General features: G+C 50.5%; 1 protein-coding gene across 6 annotated transcripts in view; it reads left to right on the forward strand.

Annotated features, from left to right (window-relative positions):
* The first annotated feature begins 850 nt into the window (after positions 1-850).
* LOC121438874 (phosphatidate phosphatase LPIN1-like) overlaps positions 851-14,599 on the forward strand; it is a 64,881-nt gene continuing 51,132 nt past the window's right edge. For all 6 annotated transcript variants that reach the window (XM_041639359.1, XM_041639361.1, XM_041639360.1 and 3 more), the window contains exons 1-3: positions 851-875; positions 10,947-11,147; positions 11,883-11,978. In XM_041639359.1, the coding sequence (XP_041495293.1) occupies positions 10,956-11,147; positions 11,883-11,978 (288 nt within the window). In that variant the 5' untranslated portion in view covers positions 851-875; positions 10,947-10,955. The remainder of the gene's footprint in view (positions 876-10,946; positions 11,148-11,882; positions 11,979-14,599) is intronic.

Below are 14,599 nucleotides of genomic sequence, written 5' to 3' on the forward strand. Positions count from 1 at the left end.
GACCTCAGATATGTGTTCTTCAACAGGCTTCTTTCCCTGTCTCTGCAGTCATTCCCTAGAAAGCACCACCTCTCTGGAGGTCTTTATATAAATACATACATACATACAGATATGTATATAATTATATATGTGCACACACATGTAACTGTATCTATATATATCTTGATGTTTATTAGCTGGGAATGTGGCTCAGTTAGTAGAGCACTTGCCTTGCACACAGAAGCCCTGGGCTCCCTCCACTGCACGCATAAACTAATCTCAGTGTCTGGGAGATGACAGGCAGTTCAGAAGTTCAGGGTCCTCCTGGGCTACATAGGAAGCTTGGGGCCAGCCTGGGACATAGGAGTCCCTGTCTCCAAAGCAAGACTTTAATTTATTGTCCTTTGGGGTCTCAGCAACACTCGAGAGTGACTTGATCTGACTTAGCTCATTCCACCACCGGGCTGGGTGTCATTTGCTCTTTATTTACATTTGCAAATGTAAGCCAGGAGGGAGGTAGGGTGTAGGGGCCCGCTGAGAGTGTAGGTTGTTGGCTGGCTCAGGGCACAGCAAGGGGAGGATGAAGTGTAAACAGCAATAAGGTCAAGAAGCAGTCAGGCTGTTGGAGTAGAAGACTTCGGCTCTAGGGAGGAGACTCAGTCCCTATGCTCCACAAACCTAAGGCAGACAGTCCAGTCTAAGGAAGGCTGGGGTGGGATGGGGAGGTAGTGGGCCCTGGAAGCACCCCAGCTACACCGCTCCTCTGAAGTCCCCCTGGTGCCGCCCTACAAGTGCCTCCCCCGTTCAGGCCCCGCCCCTCATCGTGCTCTAAACTGACAGCCGCTTCAGGCCTGGTGTTTGCACACAAAGGCGGCCCACGCTCGCAGTTCCTCTGGGTGAGTAGCAGCGGGGACGTGGGTCCCAGATGATACCCTGAGGCCCATTCTTGGGTTGTGGGGACCCGCTAGGAGGCTTTGAGGTCCGCCTCGCATCCCGGGCCTTATCATGGAGCGCACGAGTTTGCAGGGACCCCACGGGGCGGGGGAGCTGGGACCCGGATGAGACCCGTCCCGAGGGGCTTACTTAGGATTCAGGCTTTGCCGCCCTGGATGCTGAGGTCAGACTGGGAGGTTGACCTCCGTGCCCAAGGGCACACCTCCGCAGGGTGGCGGGGAGCTGGGAACCCTGATTCTCAGGTTACCGGGCAGGCCTCCGCGCTGCTGTGCAGTGTGGTGGTCGCTGGGCCTGCCTCTCCCCCAGCCTGGGCGACAGACCGTTTTGCATGGGGAAGGCCAGGGGAATGTAGAGTGACAAGCGACGTTTTGGAAGTCATCTTAAGTAATGGGGCGGGGTGGTTAGAGTCGGGGTGGCTGCCTGCTAATTTGTGTTCCAGTAGTTGCTGCAGACACCCACCCTCCTATGGAAAGGAAACGAAAGCCCTGGGCAGGGCTGGTCTGGGGAGTGGGGGACGCAGTGGCTTCCCACAGGTCTGTGAAGTTGTGGGGAGGGTGAGCCTGTAATGGTCAGGTCCTTAGAGGTGTGGATAGCGACCCAGGAGGGTTCAGACATGAACGGCCCACCCCTTGTTTCCATACTGTGTGTTTTATGAATGAAAGCAGTTTAGGGGTGCATAATAATTAAGGCCTGATTAGCATCCTGGCAAGGGAACTTTGCAGTGTCCCCAGAAGGGCTGAAGGATCCCAGTGGGTCTGGTTCCCCTTGTTGACAGAGCTTCCTGTTTGCTGACACGGCTTCTGCTGTCACGGGTTTTGTGTGTGGGTTCTTTTGGCCCTTATCGCTGCTTGTGTAGAGGCTGATGGTTGAGTTGGGAAGCCTGGCTCCTGTGCTTGGTACTGTCTTGGTGGCTGTGCCACTCCATGTGACTTCTTCCCTCTGGAGGTGGCAGTTGCCAGCATTCTTACCATGCTTGTCACTTTGGAACAGGAGTGCTCATGAAAGGGACAACATGCCTGGTCTTGTTGCCTGGGTGATAACTTGGGGGTCAGATGAGGGAGATGGGATCCTCTGCTGCTGTCTGGAACGGGGAAGTATCTGCTGGAGGGGCTGGGTGAGGCCTTTTGCTTATCTATAGTGCTCAGAGCTTTGGGCTGGAGAGAGGGAAAGGGTCAGGAGATGGCAGGACAGCTGACCACTGATAGCTGAAAACCAGTGGGCCAGAGAGGCAGGCCTGGAGCCTGATTATCAGTTTCCCTATTTAGAGTGAGTGAAAAAAAAAAACCCATAAAACCACGGCTTCATTTACCCGATTATTGCCCAAATGACATGCTTCGGAACAACTTCAGACTGTTTCTGCAAGGGGGAGCTCAGGGGTCCACTGAGGACCCTTTGTAGAGCTGGGCTAGTCCTGGCTAGCTGTCGCTAGCTCCTGAGCTGCCTTGGCTCCCTCCTCCCCCAGCTTAGATTGTGAATCCATTCTTCTGGGGTCTTCTCCCTCTTCAGGTTCAGGGTCTGAAAGGGACCAGTAATATTATGAATTGATTTTAGCCAGTATTTAGGTGGAGATGTTTATGGGCATGGGTACTTTGCTCTAGGACGGCTGGGCAGGGGTTTGCTGTCCTGTGCCCTAACAGCCCTGGTTTTTGGATCCTTTTGCAAAACAACCAGGAGTGAGTGGTGCAGGCTGGTCCGTGAACCGACTGCACTTGAACATCCTCACGTGAATTTGGAGCTGTTGTAGCTTGGACTGGCCTGGAACTTGTTATGTATGTAGCCCAGGCTGGTCTTGACCTGTGTTGCCCGGCCTAGCCTGGAACTCAGGCTCATCCTGCCTCAGCCTCCTTCATGGATGCTGGAATCGCAGGCATGTGCTGCCACACCCTGCCTGACACCATGTTTATTATGGAACACGAGTATACCTTTCCAGTACCCCTGTATTCATCTGAATCAGTACTGTTCCCTGCTCTGCCTTTTTTTGTGTGTAGGTACAATCTGAATTCTTTAAATACATGCAAAGTACTCTGCCGTAAGAGACTTAGTACTGTGGCAAGGACCCTTTATGGGCTACTTGCTAGTGCCTCCGGGTGGCGGGTCCTGTTTAAGTCACCCGTCTTCCAGGCCCATAATGGAGCTGCAGTTCTCTTGGACAGGCAGGGGATATGTGACCATTACAGATGGGCTGGGGCAGGATTGTAGGGGGAGGTGCAAGGATATACAGAGGTCCTGGGAGCAGAGCATTCTTGACCAAGATGTGCAGCTGGCTTGGGGGCCCTCGCAAGTGTGTGAAAAGACAGTGGCACTTCCAAGGAGGGCAAAGGTCCTGCGCCCTGCAAGGGAGCTAACAGTTAAGGGCTGAGGTTTCGAGTCTCAACTCAGCGCAGGGTCACAGAGCACAGGGGTCACGTTGTGTTTGTGTGTCTCTTTCCTGTTGGCCAGATCCCGGGTGCTTCTTGGCAGGGACGTGACGACACTTATTACCTGGGATTATAATAATTCCTTCTTGTTGCCAGAGCTCAGCTCTGAGAAGTCCGAGTGTCACTTAGCTGACCTTCCAGCCAGGTCAGGGACCGTGTTCTAGTTGTCCCTGCCACTCGGACAACTTTATCAGAAACAGTATTCAAAATTAGTGTTTGTGTGTGTATGTATGTGTCTGTGTGTCTGTCTGTCTGCATGCGGTAGCGTGACCGTGGAGATCAGAGGACAGAGAATCAGAGATCAGAGAATCTCTTCTCTGCCCCTACCCGGTGGGTTCCAGGGCTTGAACTGAGGGCCTTAGGCTCGTCGGTCAACACCTGTCCTAGTGAGCTCAAGCCCCTTCACGTTCCTTTTGTGCGGAGTAGCTTTTATTGACACAGAGACCCTGATACCAAATGTACAGCAGTTTTCAGACCTCCCATTAAAAACTGACGTGAAAGAAATGCTTTTGTGGATGGAAAAGCCGAGGTCAGCCATATACCCACTATGAGTATGGGTATTTAGAGCGCCTGCAACTCCCTTCCACTTTTAATAGGCTCACACTATTCCATATTTAATGTGGATGGTCCGTAATTTGTCCGTCCAGGGTCTCGTTGGTCTTGGAGTGATTTCTGCTTTTCTTCCATCACAGCCAAGTCTACGGCGACTGCCCCCACAAATGCTATTGTCTCTGGGGGCTAGTGAGCTGGCTCAGCAGGTGGAGGTGCCTGCTGCCAACCAGAATGGCTGGAGTTTGATTCCTGGAACAAAAGAACAAACTCACTAGTTCTGTGGGAGCAAAGAAGGGCTCCCACTAGTTGCTTCTTTCTGAGGTCACATATATTCTGTGACATGAGCATGCACGTGCCTGTGCGAACACACATGCTAAAAACACAGTCTTCTTTCATCTGTAGAATCAGTTTTTGCTGTGGAATTGCTAGAGTTTGCTGACCTGTGTGAACGATTAGAGCTGAGTGTATGGTCTGTGATTCTGCTCTCTCTATTGGAGGATTTATGGAATACTTTGATTGGGGACCTTCTGAAAGGCCTTAAAAATTAATCATTTTGTGCATGTGTGTTCAAGGGTGTGTACGTGCAAGTGGGAGTGTCTGTGTAGGTATGTATGTGTGCAGGTGGGTATGTCTGTGTGCAAGTATGTGTTTGCAGATGTGTATGTGTGCAGGTGTATGTGTGTAGGTGTGTGCGTGCAGGTGTGTATGTTTTTGTGCAAGTGTGTGTGTATTTGCTGATGTGTGTGCAGGTGTGTGCGCAGGTGGGAGTGTCAGCGTAGGTATGTGTGTACAAGTGAGTATGTCTCTGTGTGTGTAAGTGTGTTTATGTGTGTATGTGTGCAGGGTACATGTGCACATGTCGGGGCCAGAGGTGGACCTTCCTTAGGTCCACGTTACCTTTTGAACTAGACTCTCTAACTGAATTTGTTGCTACTAGTTGAGTTGGATTGGCTGTCCTGGTGAGTCCCAGGGATTTCACAATCTTTCCCAGTCCTTTCCAGTCCCCCCCAGTGGCTCACGCCTGGCTTCTAATGTGGGTGCTGGGATTAAATTCAGGTCCCAGGCTTTGGAGTCTCTTCCTTTACGGACTGAACCATCCATCTATTGATTTGTATATCTGTGAGAGTCTGGGATGATGAGCTCCTCGGACAGAACCATCCAGGTTCCTCTGTTGTCTTGTGAGCCTCTTATGTTACTGTGACAAGTTTTCAATGGTGCTGATCTGAGGCCACCCTCAAATGATACTAATATTCCAGGTGGTGGAATTGCACTAATAAAGTTGTGGCATTAGGAGAGCTATTGCAGGACTTTGGAATTTTGGCAGATTAAACAAAATGGGCAGGGGAACAGCATTTCTTGGCATGGTTCATGAAGCCTGTTGATGGATTCTAACAAGTTTGAACGAAATGTAGACTTTCCTAGTGTCATAATTAGATGAGACTCGTGGCACTGATTGATGATGTATGTCTCTAGGCCATGTCTGGGACAGTCTGAGGCTGGGGTGGTGGCTTTGCCAAGCACCTGCGGAATGCCAGGGTTAATGTGGGGGAGGGTGGTGGCCTCCAGTTTCAGGTTGGGGCCTTGAAGTGGTGTTCCCTTCCCCACACGAGCTCCACGTCCATCTAGTAAGTTCTTACCCTGAGATGGCGTTTCAGAGACCTTAGTGATGGTTCAGAATGCCAACCCAGAAGCGGCCACATCTAAGAAGGAAAAGAGTCCGTTGTTTTGTGACTCCAGAGTCCCACTAAGTCCTGGTTTGCATTAGCTGTGGTTCTCAGCCTGTGAGCCGCAACCCCTTTGGGTGGTCCAATGGCCCTTTCAGAGAGTCGCGTATCAGATCCCTTGCATATCAGATTTACGTTATGACTCATTACCAAGGGCAAACTTATGATGAAGCAGCGAAAATAATTTTATGGTTGGGGATCACCACAACAAGAGGAACTGTGTTAAAGGGTTGCAGTGTTAGGAAGGTTGAGAACCACTGCTCTAGAATCCCAGGGTAGTCAGAGGATCTTCTAAGACCTGGTCAAGTTCTTCAAAATATGTTTGAGCCAGAAACACTGCAGCCCCGAGGAGGCTGGCTCACTTGTTTGGAAGAGTGTCGCCCAGTGGCAAAAGGGACCAGAAGTCATCTCTAAGCACAGTGGTCAAAGTCATTTAGCCTACAGAAGAGAACCCAGTGTGGAGGCAGGAAATGGAGAAACGGACAACTAATGCCTAGGCTGGCGTACAAGAGACAGGTGGTGTTCTTTAAAAAAAAAAAAAATCCTGTCCTCAGCTTGTTCAGTCCTGCCAGGTGCAGTATCTTGCCACATTTCAAGATAAAAGCCAGTAGCCTGGAAAGACTTCGGTGGCCAGCGTCTTCCAGCTGGTCCACCTGAGATGTGAGTGTCTGCTTTGTTCTCTCTGGTTGGTTTGATCTTTCTCACCCAGGAGTTTTCCAGAGGCTTTCTTCAGACCAAACCTCTCCCTTTCTGCCTCCTTTCAAGGAAGCTATGGCACCATGGCGGTAATGAGATTACGGCCCTGGGAGGCACCTCTGCCCTGGCAGGGTTGCTCTGGCTGCTTATCTTCAGGCTAATCGAATTAGCCTCTTCCTTGAGTTTTTCAATGCCAGGGCAGCTGAAGGAAGTGAAACCTGGGACTTTGCGTCTCATGTTTTGAGCTGTAGAACTTTTAAAGAAAAATTGCGCAGTGTTTATTGAGAAGAGACCCTGGTATGGGGGCAGAGAAACAGCCATTTCTACCACCTTACCTGATTTCAGCCCAGTGGGTGCCTGAGAGGACCTGCCTTAGATTGCCTTATTAAAGGCCACTGTTGGTCACATGCCACCTGAGGTGGAACTATGCCTTGCACCGCAGGTCTTTTACTTACGTTTTTGAGGCAGAGATCTCAGGTAGTCCAGGCTGGCCTTGAACTTGGATTGTAGCAGAGGATGACCCTAAACTTCTGATTTTCCTGCCTTTACCTCCCCAGTACTGGGATTGCAGACTGCACCATTGTACCTGGCTTTATGCAGTGCTGGGGCAGTGTGGTGATTGCTGTACTGGGTGGCACACTTTAAATGACTTAAGGGTTGGAGATGCAGTGTTTGTCTGGAAAGCACAAAGTCCTGGGTTCGAGCCAGCTTGCCTTGGGGACCCCTTTCCCTGCCTCCTAAGCTCTGGTTACAGGTGTACCACCCTGTCTAACTGACTTCATGTGGGCATTGTGGATCTGAATTCTACCCCTCACTCCTGCATAGCAAGTGCTTTATCCTTCACACCACCTCCTCAGCCTCCATCATTTTCCCATCATTCCACATGCTGTCGCTCTGCCGATGGATGTCGGGGTCGATTCTTCCTTTTGGATGTGGTGAACATGAATGTACACATACCTTCTCAAGACCCTGATTCCAGTTCTTTAGATAATACACCTTGACATTGAATTGCTGGGTTGTAGGGTTTTTCATTTTCAGGGAATTGCCGCCCTGGTTTTCAGGTAGCTGCACCATTTTCCCCTTCCCCCCAACAGCACACAAGGCCCCCAGTTCCCCCACCTACCTGACAATATTGCCTGTATTCTGGTTAATGGCAGTCAACTTCATGAGGTTGTGGAGGCAGTGATGATGATGATGATTATTAGCTTAGTATGGGGTTGTCTAGGCAGCCCCTGGGTCTAGATATTATGGATAATTAATTCCAAGAAGACTGTTGTCCAGTGGGGCTTAGGAACAGTGTCCTGGTGCCCACACAGAGAACCTTTTAACATCTGCAGAGGCTTCCAACAGACAGCTGCTTCTGGCTATTTGCAGTAAGAAAATTCACTAGCCTTGCTCTTTGCTCAGACAGTGCATGGTTACCCAGGGGGTGAGTTCTCGGGGTTGTTCACAGGGGAACTCTGCCTATTCTAGGTTTTTCCCATTAGAAAGAACCTGTTGGAGCACTGAAGTGATCAGGCTCCTTCCAGCTTGGACTCTTCTGCTCTACATTCCTGTGCCTGGGAGGGTTGCTTTCTTGAGGTCACAGGGCAGAGCAGCCGTGAGCATTGGTGATGAGGGGTGCCTCTTGGGGTGCTAAACGGAGAGGGAGAGTGTCCCTTATTTCTGGCCTGTTAGAATTGGAATTGGGCCTCCAGGCATTTGGGACTCCGAGCACACTCATTTGAACCTGGGAAGCTGGGAAGCTGGGATGCTGAGATCTGCTAACTGCCCCCAACTCTCAAACCTTTTTCTTTCCTGTGCAATGTAAACTGAAGCCCCCACCCCAAACAGTATTAAAGATTCTAGAAGGCCAAACTGTTAACCAATTGTGGAGAGTTAGAATCTTGCAGATCCAGAGCTGAATTAGCTTGAGCTGCTTTTATACTTTGTTTTCTAAATAGCCATTCACTGTCCACACCTTTGTCTGACTGTGTTCCTCACCTTACCGCTGCTGTGATAAAACACCATGACCAAGATGATTATAGAAGGAAGGCTTTACTTTGGTCTATGGATCCAGGGGGAACAGAGTCCTCACTGTATGGAGTATGGCAGCAAACAGGGGCAGGAAGCTGAGGGTTCACACTGTCAAATGCAAGCGGGAAGCAGAGTGAACTGGAAGTGACAGAGGCTTTTAAGCCCACCCCAGCAACATACTTCTGGCATGGCTCCATCACTTATGGCTCTCCAAAACAGGGCCACCAACTGGGGACCAAGTGTCCAGATGCTCAGACCGTGGGGGAGATTTCTCATGCAATATGCCACACTGATCTAACTTCCTTTGGACTATCAGTATCTTGCAAAGGTCTTCTGCTGGCTTCCACCAGTTCAGAAGTTAAGGATGTCATTAGAATATACTGGAAACCTGTAGCAGAGTTTTCTCTATTGTATACCCTGCTTATGTGGTCCCTGCCAATTATTAGGTAAATAGCTTGATGTATGATTTTCTTTGTCCTGTGACTGATACAATCCCATGCAACTAATGGTGGCATGTTCTAATGGTGGCACCCATGATTTAGGGCATTTGGAATCTGTGTTTTTGGGCAGTGCTCACCTGTATTTGCTTTAGAATAAACCACTTCTTACTCCATTTGAAGTGAGAGCTGTGTTTGCTTCATAGCAAGGAAAGACTCAAAGTGGGTCTCAGCTGGCATGGGCTGGGACTTCCCAGCCAGAGAGCTTGCTTGGTCTGTTGCTCAGCCATAAGTTCAGACCCTGTAGGAGCAGGGAGGAATTAGGAGAGGCCACCATGAACATCACAGGGGCTTTCACTGAACCAGAATAGAGTTGATTCAGCATCCAGTGAACCTGCTTCTGGCCTTGATGCCAAGCTTGTGGCCATGGCCATTGGCTTTGTGACACTGGGACCTATTTCTTGGTCCCCCTGTGAAAGGCTTCCTACTCACAGGGTTCTTGTGAGGTGCTGGGATAGGAGACATAATAGAAATTGTGCAAAAACACCCTTAAAATGCTTCCTTTTTTGCTAGGTACAACAAAAGTTAAAATTTCAAGTTTAATGTGAGGGTGACAGGCAAGGGGAAGAATGAGAGTTACACCATCATGGTTTTAAAATGGCAGGTCTTTTTGGGACCTCTACCTCTCTGTTTTTTGTTTGAATTTGTTTTCTGAGGCAGGATCACATGTAGCACAGGCTGGCTACATGAAAACCTGATGCTCCTCCTGGAACCCCCGTGTGTTGAGATTACAGGATTGTGCTATCACTGGTTTATATTTTGGTTACAGCTGTATTCATCCTTTCCTACAAGCCTGCACCAGGGACGGTGTCTTTTATACGTGTTATAGTGTCAGGCCCGTAGGGTAGAAGCCCCAGATGTTTGCTGAGGATGGCAAGTGGGCTACTGGTTGGGCAAATGCTTAACATACCTGTCCCCTGGGGTTGTCACCGTTTGGGCAGGCAGGGACTAGATGGAAGCTGATGAGAGCCATTGCCTCCCTGTCGCCTAGCAGGCTTAGTGTCAGAATGTGAGGCAGGGTGACTGGTGGAGGAGAAAAGTGGACATCTGTCACACTGGACCACAGACCCTGTGGGCTGCAATGCCGACCCGCCTCGTCAGAGATGCCCGTGGTGCAGCAGTGGGCATGTTTGAGAGGAAACCAGCTGCATCCTGATTGAATCTGAAGTCTGCTTCATGGCAGGGGATGCATGCCTCCCCTGTAGACTAACACTGTAGAACTAACTGGTCAAGAGCTTATAGCCAGGGCTGTCACAGGCCCAATGGGGGAATCTACGACTGATGTTTTGCCAAATGGAAGCATAATTAATCTGCCTTCTAAATAGTCATGTTTATGACATTACTTTGTGTGTGTGGGCGTGGGTGTCACTGCGAATGTAGAGTGATTGGTTCCCATTCCTCCGTGTTAGGCTTAACCAGCGGAGCCATCTTGCCAGCGCCTGAACAGTTCATGTTTACCCATAGGGGCAAGCGCAGCTCTCAGACTTGGTCAGGGACACCTTTCAGCTGTGAGCACTGGTCGAGATGGGGGGGCGGGGTTCATAACTTGTCAAAGTGTTGAGAATAAGTGTGTGCCAAGTGCTTGGCACTAATTGGGGCATAGATGTCACCCTGTCTGAGGCCCAGGGAGCATCAGGGCATGGAAGGCCTGGGAATGGAAAAACGAGGAGGGCTTATGGAACAGTGATCTGCGTGGTCACGTCTCCTGGATCCCTAGGAGGCACTGTCTCCCGTTAGTCACACAGATGAAGCACTCTCTTCACTCCAGGGTCCCAACGAGACAACATTGCCAAACAAATGTGTGAGGTCACATTCATAGTCGTCCTGGGATGTATGAACTAAGCCCAGTGGTACCCCCATTAGGACTTTTGGGCCTTGCTGTGCTGGACCCTGTGGTGGGAAGAATGCCAAGCTTCTTGATGGAGTGGGAGAAAGGGGCCAATGCAGGGGTGTTGTGGAGAACATTCCAGAGACAAAGTGATGTGGGCAAACGTTAAAGTATGTGTACACTACTACATCCCTGATGTGGAGAAGCGCTGAGTTGGAGCCTTTGGGCAGCTGCCCTGTGTTAGGTGCCTTTGTGAACTTGTGTGCTGTGTCTTGTCCCTCAGGTTCAGACAATGAATTACGTGGGGCAGCTGGCTGGCCAGGTGTTTGTGACCGTAAAGGAGCTCTACAAGGGACTGAACCCTGCCACGCTGTCAGGATGCATCGACATCATCGTCGTCCGCCAGCCCAATGGCAGTCTGCAGTGCTCTCCTTTCCACGTCCGCTTCGGGAAGATGGGTGTTCTGCGTTCCCGGGAGAAAGTGGTGAGGCCTGGACACCCTCTCCACAGAGAACAGCAGCGTGAGGGTGCTCCCTCCCTTGGCCTGAGCTCTCACACTCAACATAATTTAATGCTCCCCAACGATCCCCTTGTTCCAGTTACTAGCATGGTGTCAGTTACTCCAAGATGACAGGCACACCCCTGCTTATCAAAGTCAGAGGCTCAAGGCAGAACAGGCCAGGGCAGAGGGGCATAATGCTGCAAAGCAGGGGAGCGCCCACTCCCTCCTGTGCCTGGGGGCTGGTTCTGTGTTCTCAGCTAAGGCTGCCAGGCAGAGTCCTTCCACGTGATCTGGCTCTCTTACTGCATGGCGGCTGCTCACGGGAGACTAGGTGGGCATGGTGTTTTTATGAGCTGGTTTCCCGAAAGTCCAATGGGGTGACTTGTATTGCATTCTGCTGGTGGACATCAGTCATAAGCCTGGGGTACATGATGTTTTTATGACATTGTTTTGAAGTCCTGTGGTTGGGTGTCAGTCACAAGCCTCTCTCATCCTCCAGGAGAGGGGATGGCTGCACATTGGTGGGGAATGGAAGGTTCTAAAACAACAATGGCAGCATTAAAAAGGACCAGTATACACATTTAGAAACCCAAGTTCCCTCCCTCCTCCCTTCCCAGTGCTCAGGGCAGGTGTATTTGGATGAGGGACACCTACTGAGACTTGAGGTGTCAGCTTTCAGGTTCGTTCACTGTGTCCTTCTCTGTGTCCTCCCTTCAGGTGGACATAGAGATCAACGGGGAGTCTGTGGATTTGCACATGAAGCTGGGAGACAATGGAGAAGCCTTTTTCGTTCAGGAGACTGACAGTGACCAGGTGAGAGGTCATTTTAATTTAGTACGTGACCAAAATACTTTTTTCTGTTATTATTGTTACTGTGTGTATATGGTGTGTCTTAGTTAGGGTTTCTATTGCTGTGAAGAGACTCCATGACCACAGCAACTCTTCTAAGGAAAACATTTAATTGGGGTGGCTGGCTTACAGTTTCAGAGGGTCAGTTCATTTTCATCATGGCGGGGAGCATGGTGGCATGCAGGTAGGTATGGTGCTGGCTACATCTTGATCAGAAGGCAACAGAGACACTGGGTGGTGTCCTGAGGATAGGAAACCCACAAGCCCGCCCCCACAGTGACACACCTCCTTCAACAAGGCCATACCTACTCCAACATAGCCACACCTAATAGTGTGGCTCCTAACGGTGCTACTCCCTATGAGATTATGGGGCCCATTGACATTCAAACTACCACATGGGGTATGTGTCCGTGTATGGTGTATACGCGTGCGTGTGTACTGGTGATTGTGCCAATACACACACACGTGGAGGCCAGAGGAGGATGTCGGTGTCTTTCTCTTCACTTTCACCCTAGTTTTAAGACAGGCTCTCTCCCGGAACTCGAAGCTTGTTGTCTGGTGAATCTGGCTGGGCACTGATCTCTGGTGACCCTCCTGTCGTGGTCCTCCAGTGCTTGGCGTACAGGCACTGTGTGCTCATGCCCAGCTGGTCTATGGATGCTGAGGATCTGAACTCAAGTTCTCTTGCTTTTACAGCAAGCAGTCTTAGCTATCACAAGTGTGCTTCATTGGGATTTTTAGTCGGTACACAGATAAACGCAGCCATCATTCTGTTCAGTTTCAGAATGCTGTAATCACCTGAAAAAAAAAAATCCATGTTGAATGTACCACCTCTTTATATTCAATCTTTCAGCACCCAAGCCCAGAGCAGTTGCCATGTCCCTATGTCTTAGGGTTTCCATTGCTGTGATGAAACACCACGACCAAAGAGCAAGTTGGGGAGGAAAGGGTTTACTTGGCTCACACTTCAGCCTTGCTGTCCGTCACTGAAGGAAGTCAGGACAGGAACTCAAGCAGGGTGGGATCCCGGAGGCAGGAGCTGACGCAGAAGCAATGGAGGGGTGCTGCTTACTGCCTTGCTCCACACGGCTTGTCAGCCTGCTTTCTTACAGCACCACCATCCCAGGGGTGGCACCCCCTCCATGGTCTGGGCTCTCCCCCATTGATTGCTAAATGGAAAATGCCTTACAGCTGGATCTCATCAAGGCTTTTCCTTGACTGAGGGTCCTTCCTCTCTGATGACTTTAGCTTGTGTCAAGTTGACATGCAAAACCAGCCAGTCCTCCCTATTTTGAGTTTTCTTCTGATCGAAACCATGCAGGGATACTGCGTTTGTGCCTGATGTCTTTCACCTTGTGCAGTGCGTGGAACCGCACATGTCTGAATTTCAGTTTTGTTATTAGTTTATTTGTGTGTGTGTGTGTGTGTGTGTGCCAGAGCATGTGTGGACATCAGAGGACACCTTTCGGGAGCGGGTTCTCTTCTTCCTCTGCGTGGATCCCAGAGACGGTACTCAAATTGTGAGGCTTCGCAAGAGATGCCTTACCAAGCGAGTCCTGTTTTGGGCCCAAACTGTTGAGTGATTTCAGTGGCTCAGAAGTTTGTTAGACCACATTTCGTTTACCTAGTCGTCTCCTGGGTTGTCGCCACCTTGTGGTGAGCGTGAGTAATGATGTTGTGTGCATTTGTATTCAAGTTTCTGTGAGAACATAAGCTCTGGTCTCACCCCCACCCCTCCCCAGTGTATACCTAGGAGTGAAATTACTGGATTGTGTGGTGGCTTAATGTTTAACACTTTGAGGGGCTGGACCCGAGGAGATGACTCTGTGGTGTAAGAGTGCTCGCGTTGCAAGTTCGAGGACCTGAGTTTGGATCTCTAGCACCCGAGTTTAAAAAAAGCTCAGTATGTGGCTGTGATCCTAGCCTTGGGGGGCAGAGACAGGCAGATCCAGAGACCGTGCTGGCTGGCCAGCCAGTCTAGCTGAAACAGCCAGCTTCAGGGTCAGTGAGAGACTGTGTCTCAATGCTGTAGGGTGGAGTGTGACGGAGAAAGACACCCAACAGCCTGTTGGGGGCCCTGTGAAGCAGTCTTGGGCAGGGTTCCAGACTTCAGCTGGTCTCTTACTGGGAAGGAAGCTCCAGCATCCGAGGTTTAGACTTCCCGTCATCTGCTGCCTGAGGGAACTGCTTCTGGGCTGGAAGCCAAGGGCTGCTCTGCCCCACTGTCTGCTGCGGCCCCTCAGCCTCCAGGCAACTCCTGTCTAAATGGGAAGGCCTGAATTTCCTAGCTGAGATTTTTGTAACCTCCTATTGCTCCTGGCTGAGGCTCATTTTAGGCTCTGGGAGTCAGGAGTCTCTTGGGGCCTGGATGCTACAGAGGCTGTGTAGTGGCCGGCTCAGCATTTGTGGCGGCTGGGAGCCTGCTGAGAGCTGGGACCTGCATACTCTGTCACCGACTGTCCCCTTCTGCTTGTGGCAGGTCTTACTCTTCTCCAGCTCTCTCTGAGGGGTCCCTGTCTCCTAGCATACTGGCTACACAGCTGGATGTGCTCTGGAGTGGCAGGCCTGTAGGTGAACTGTCACCT

The sequence above is a fragment of the Microtus oregoni genome, unplaced genomic scaffold, assembly GCF_018167655.1.
Source record: "Microtus oregoni isolate MIOR12 unplaced genomic scaffold, Mior012 000058F_ref0000040, whole genome shotgun sequence".
Taxonomy (NCBI): Eukaryota; Metazoa; Chordata; class Mammalia; order Rodentia; family Cricetidae; genus Microtus; species Microtus oregoni.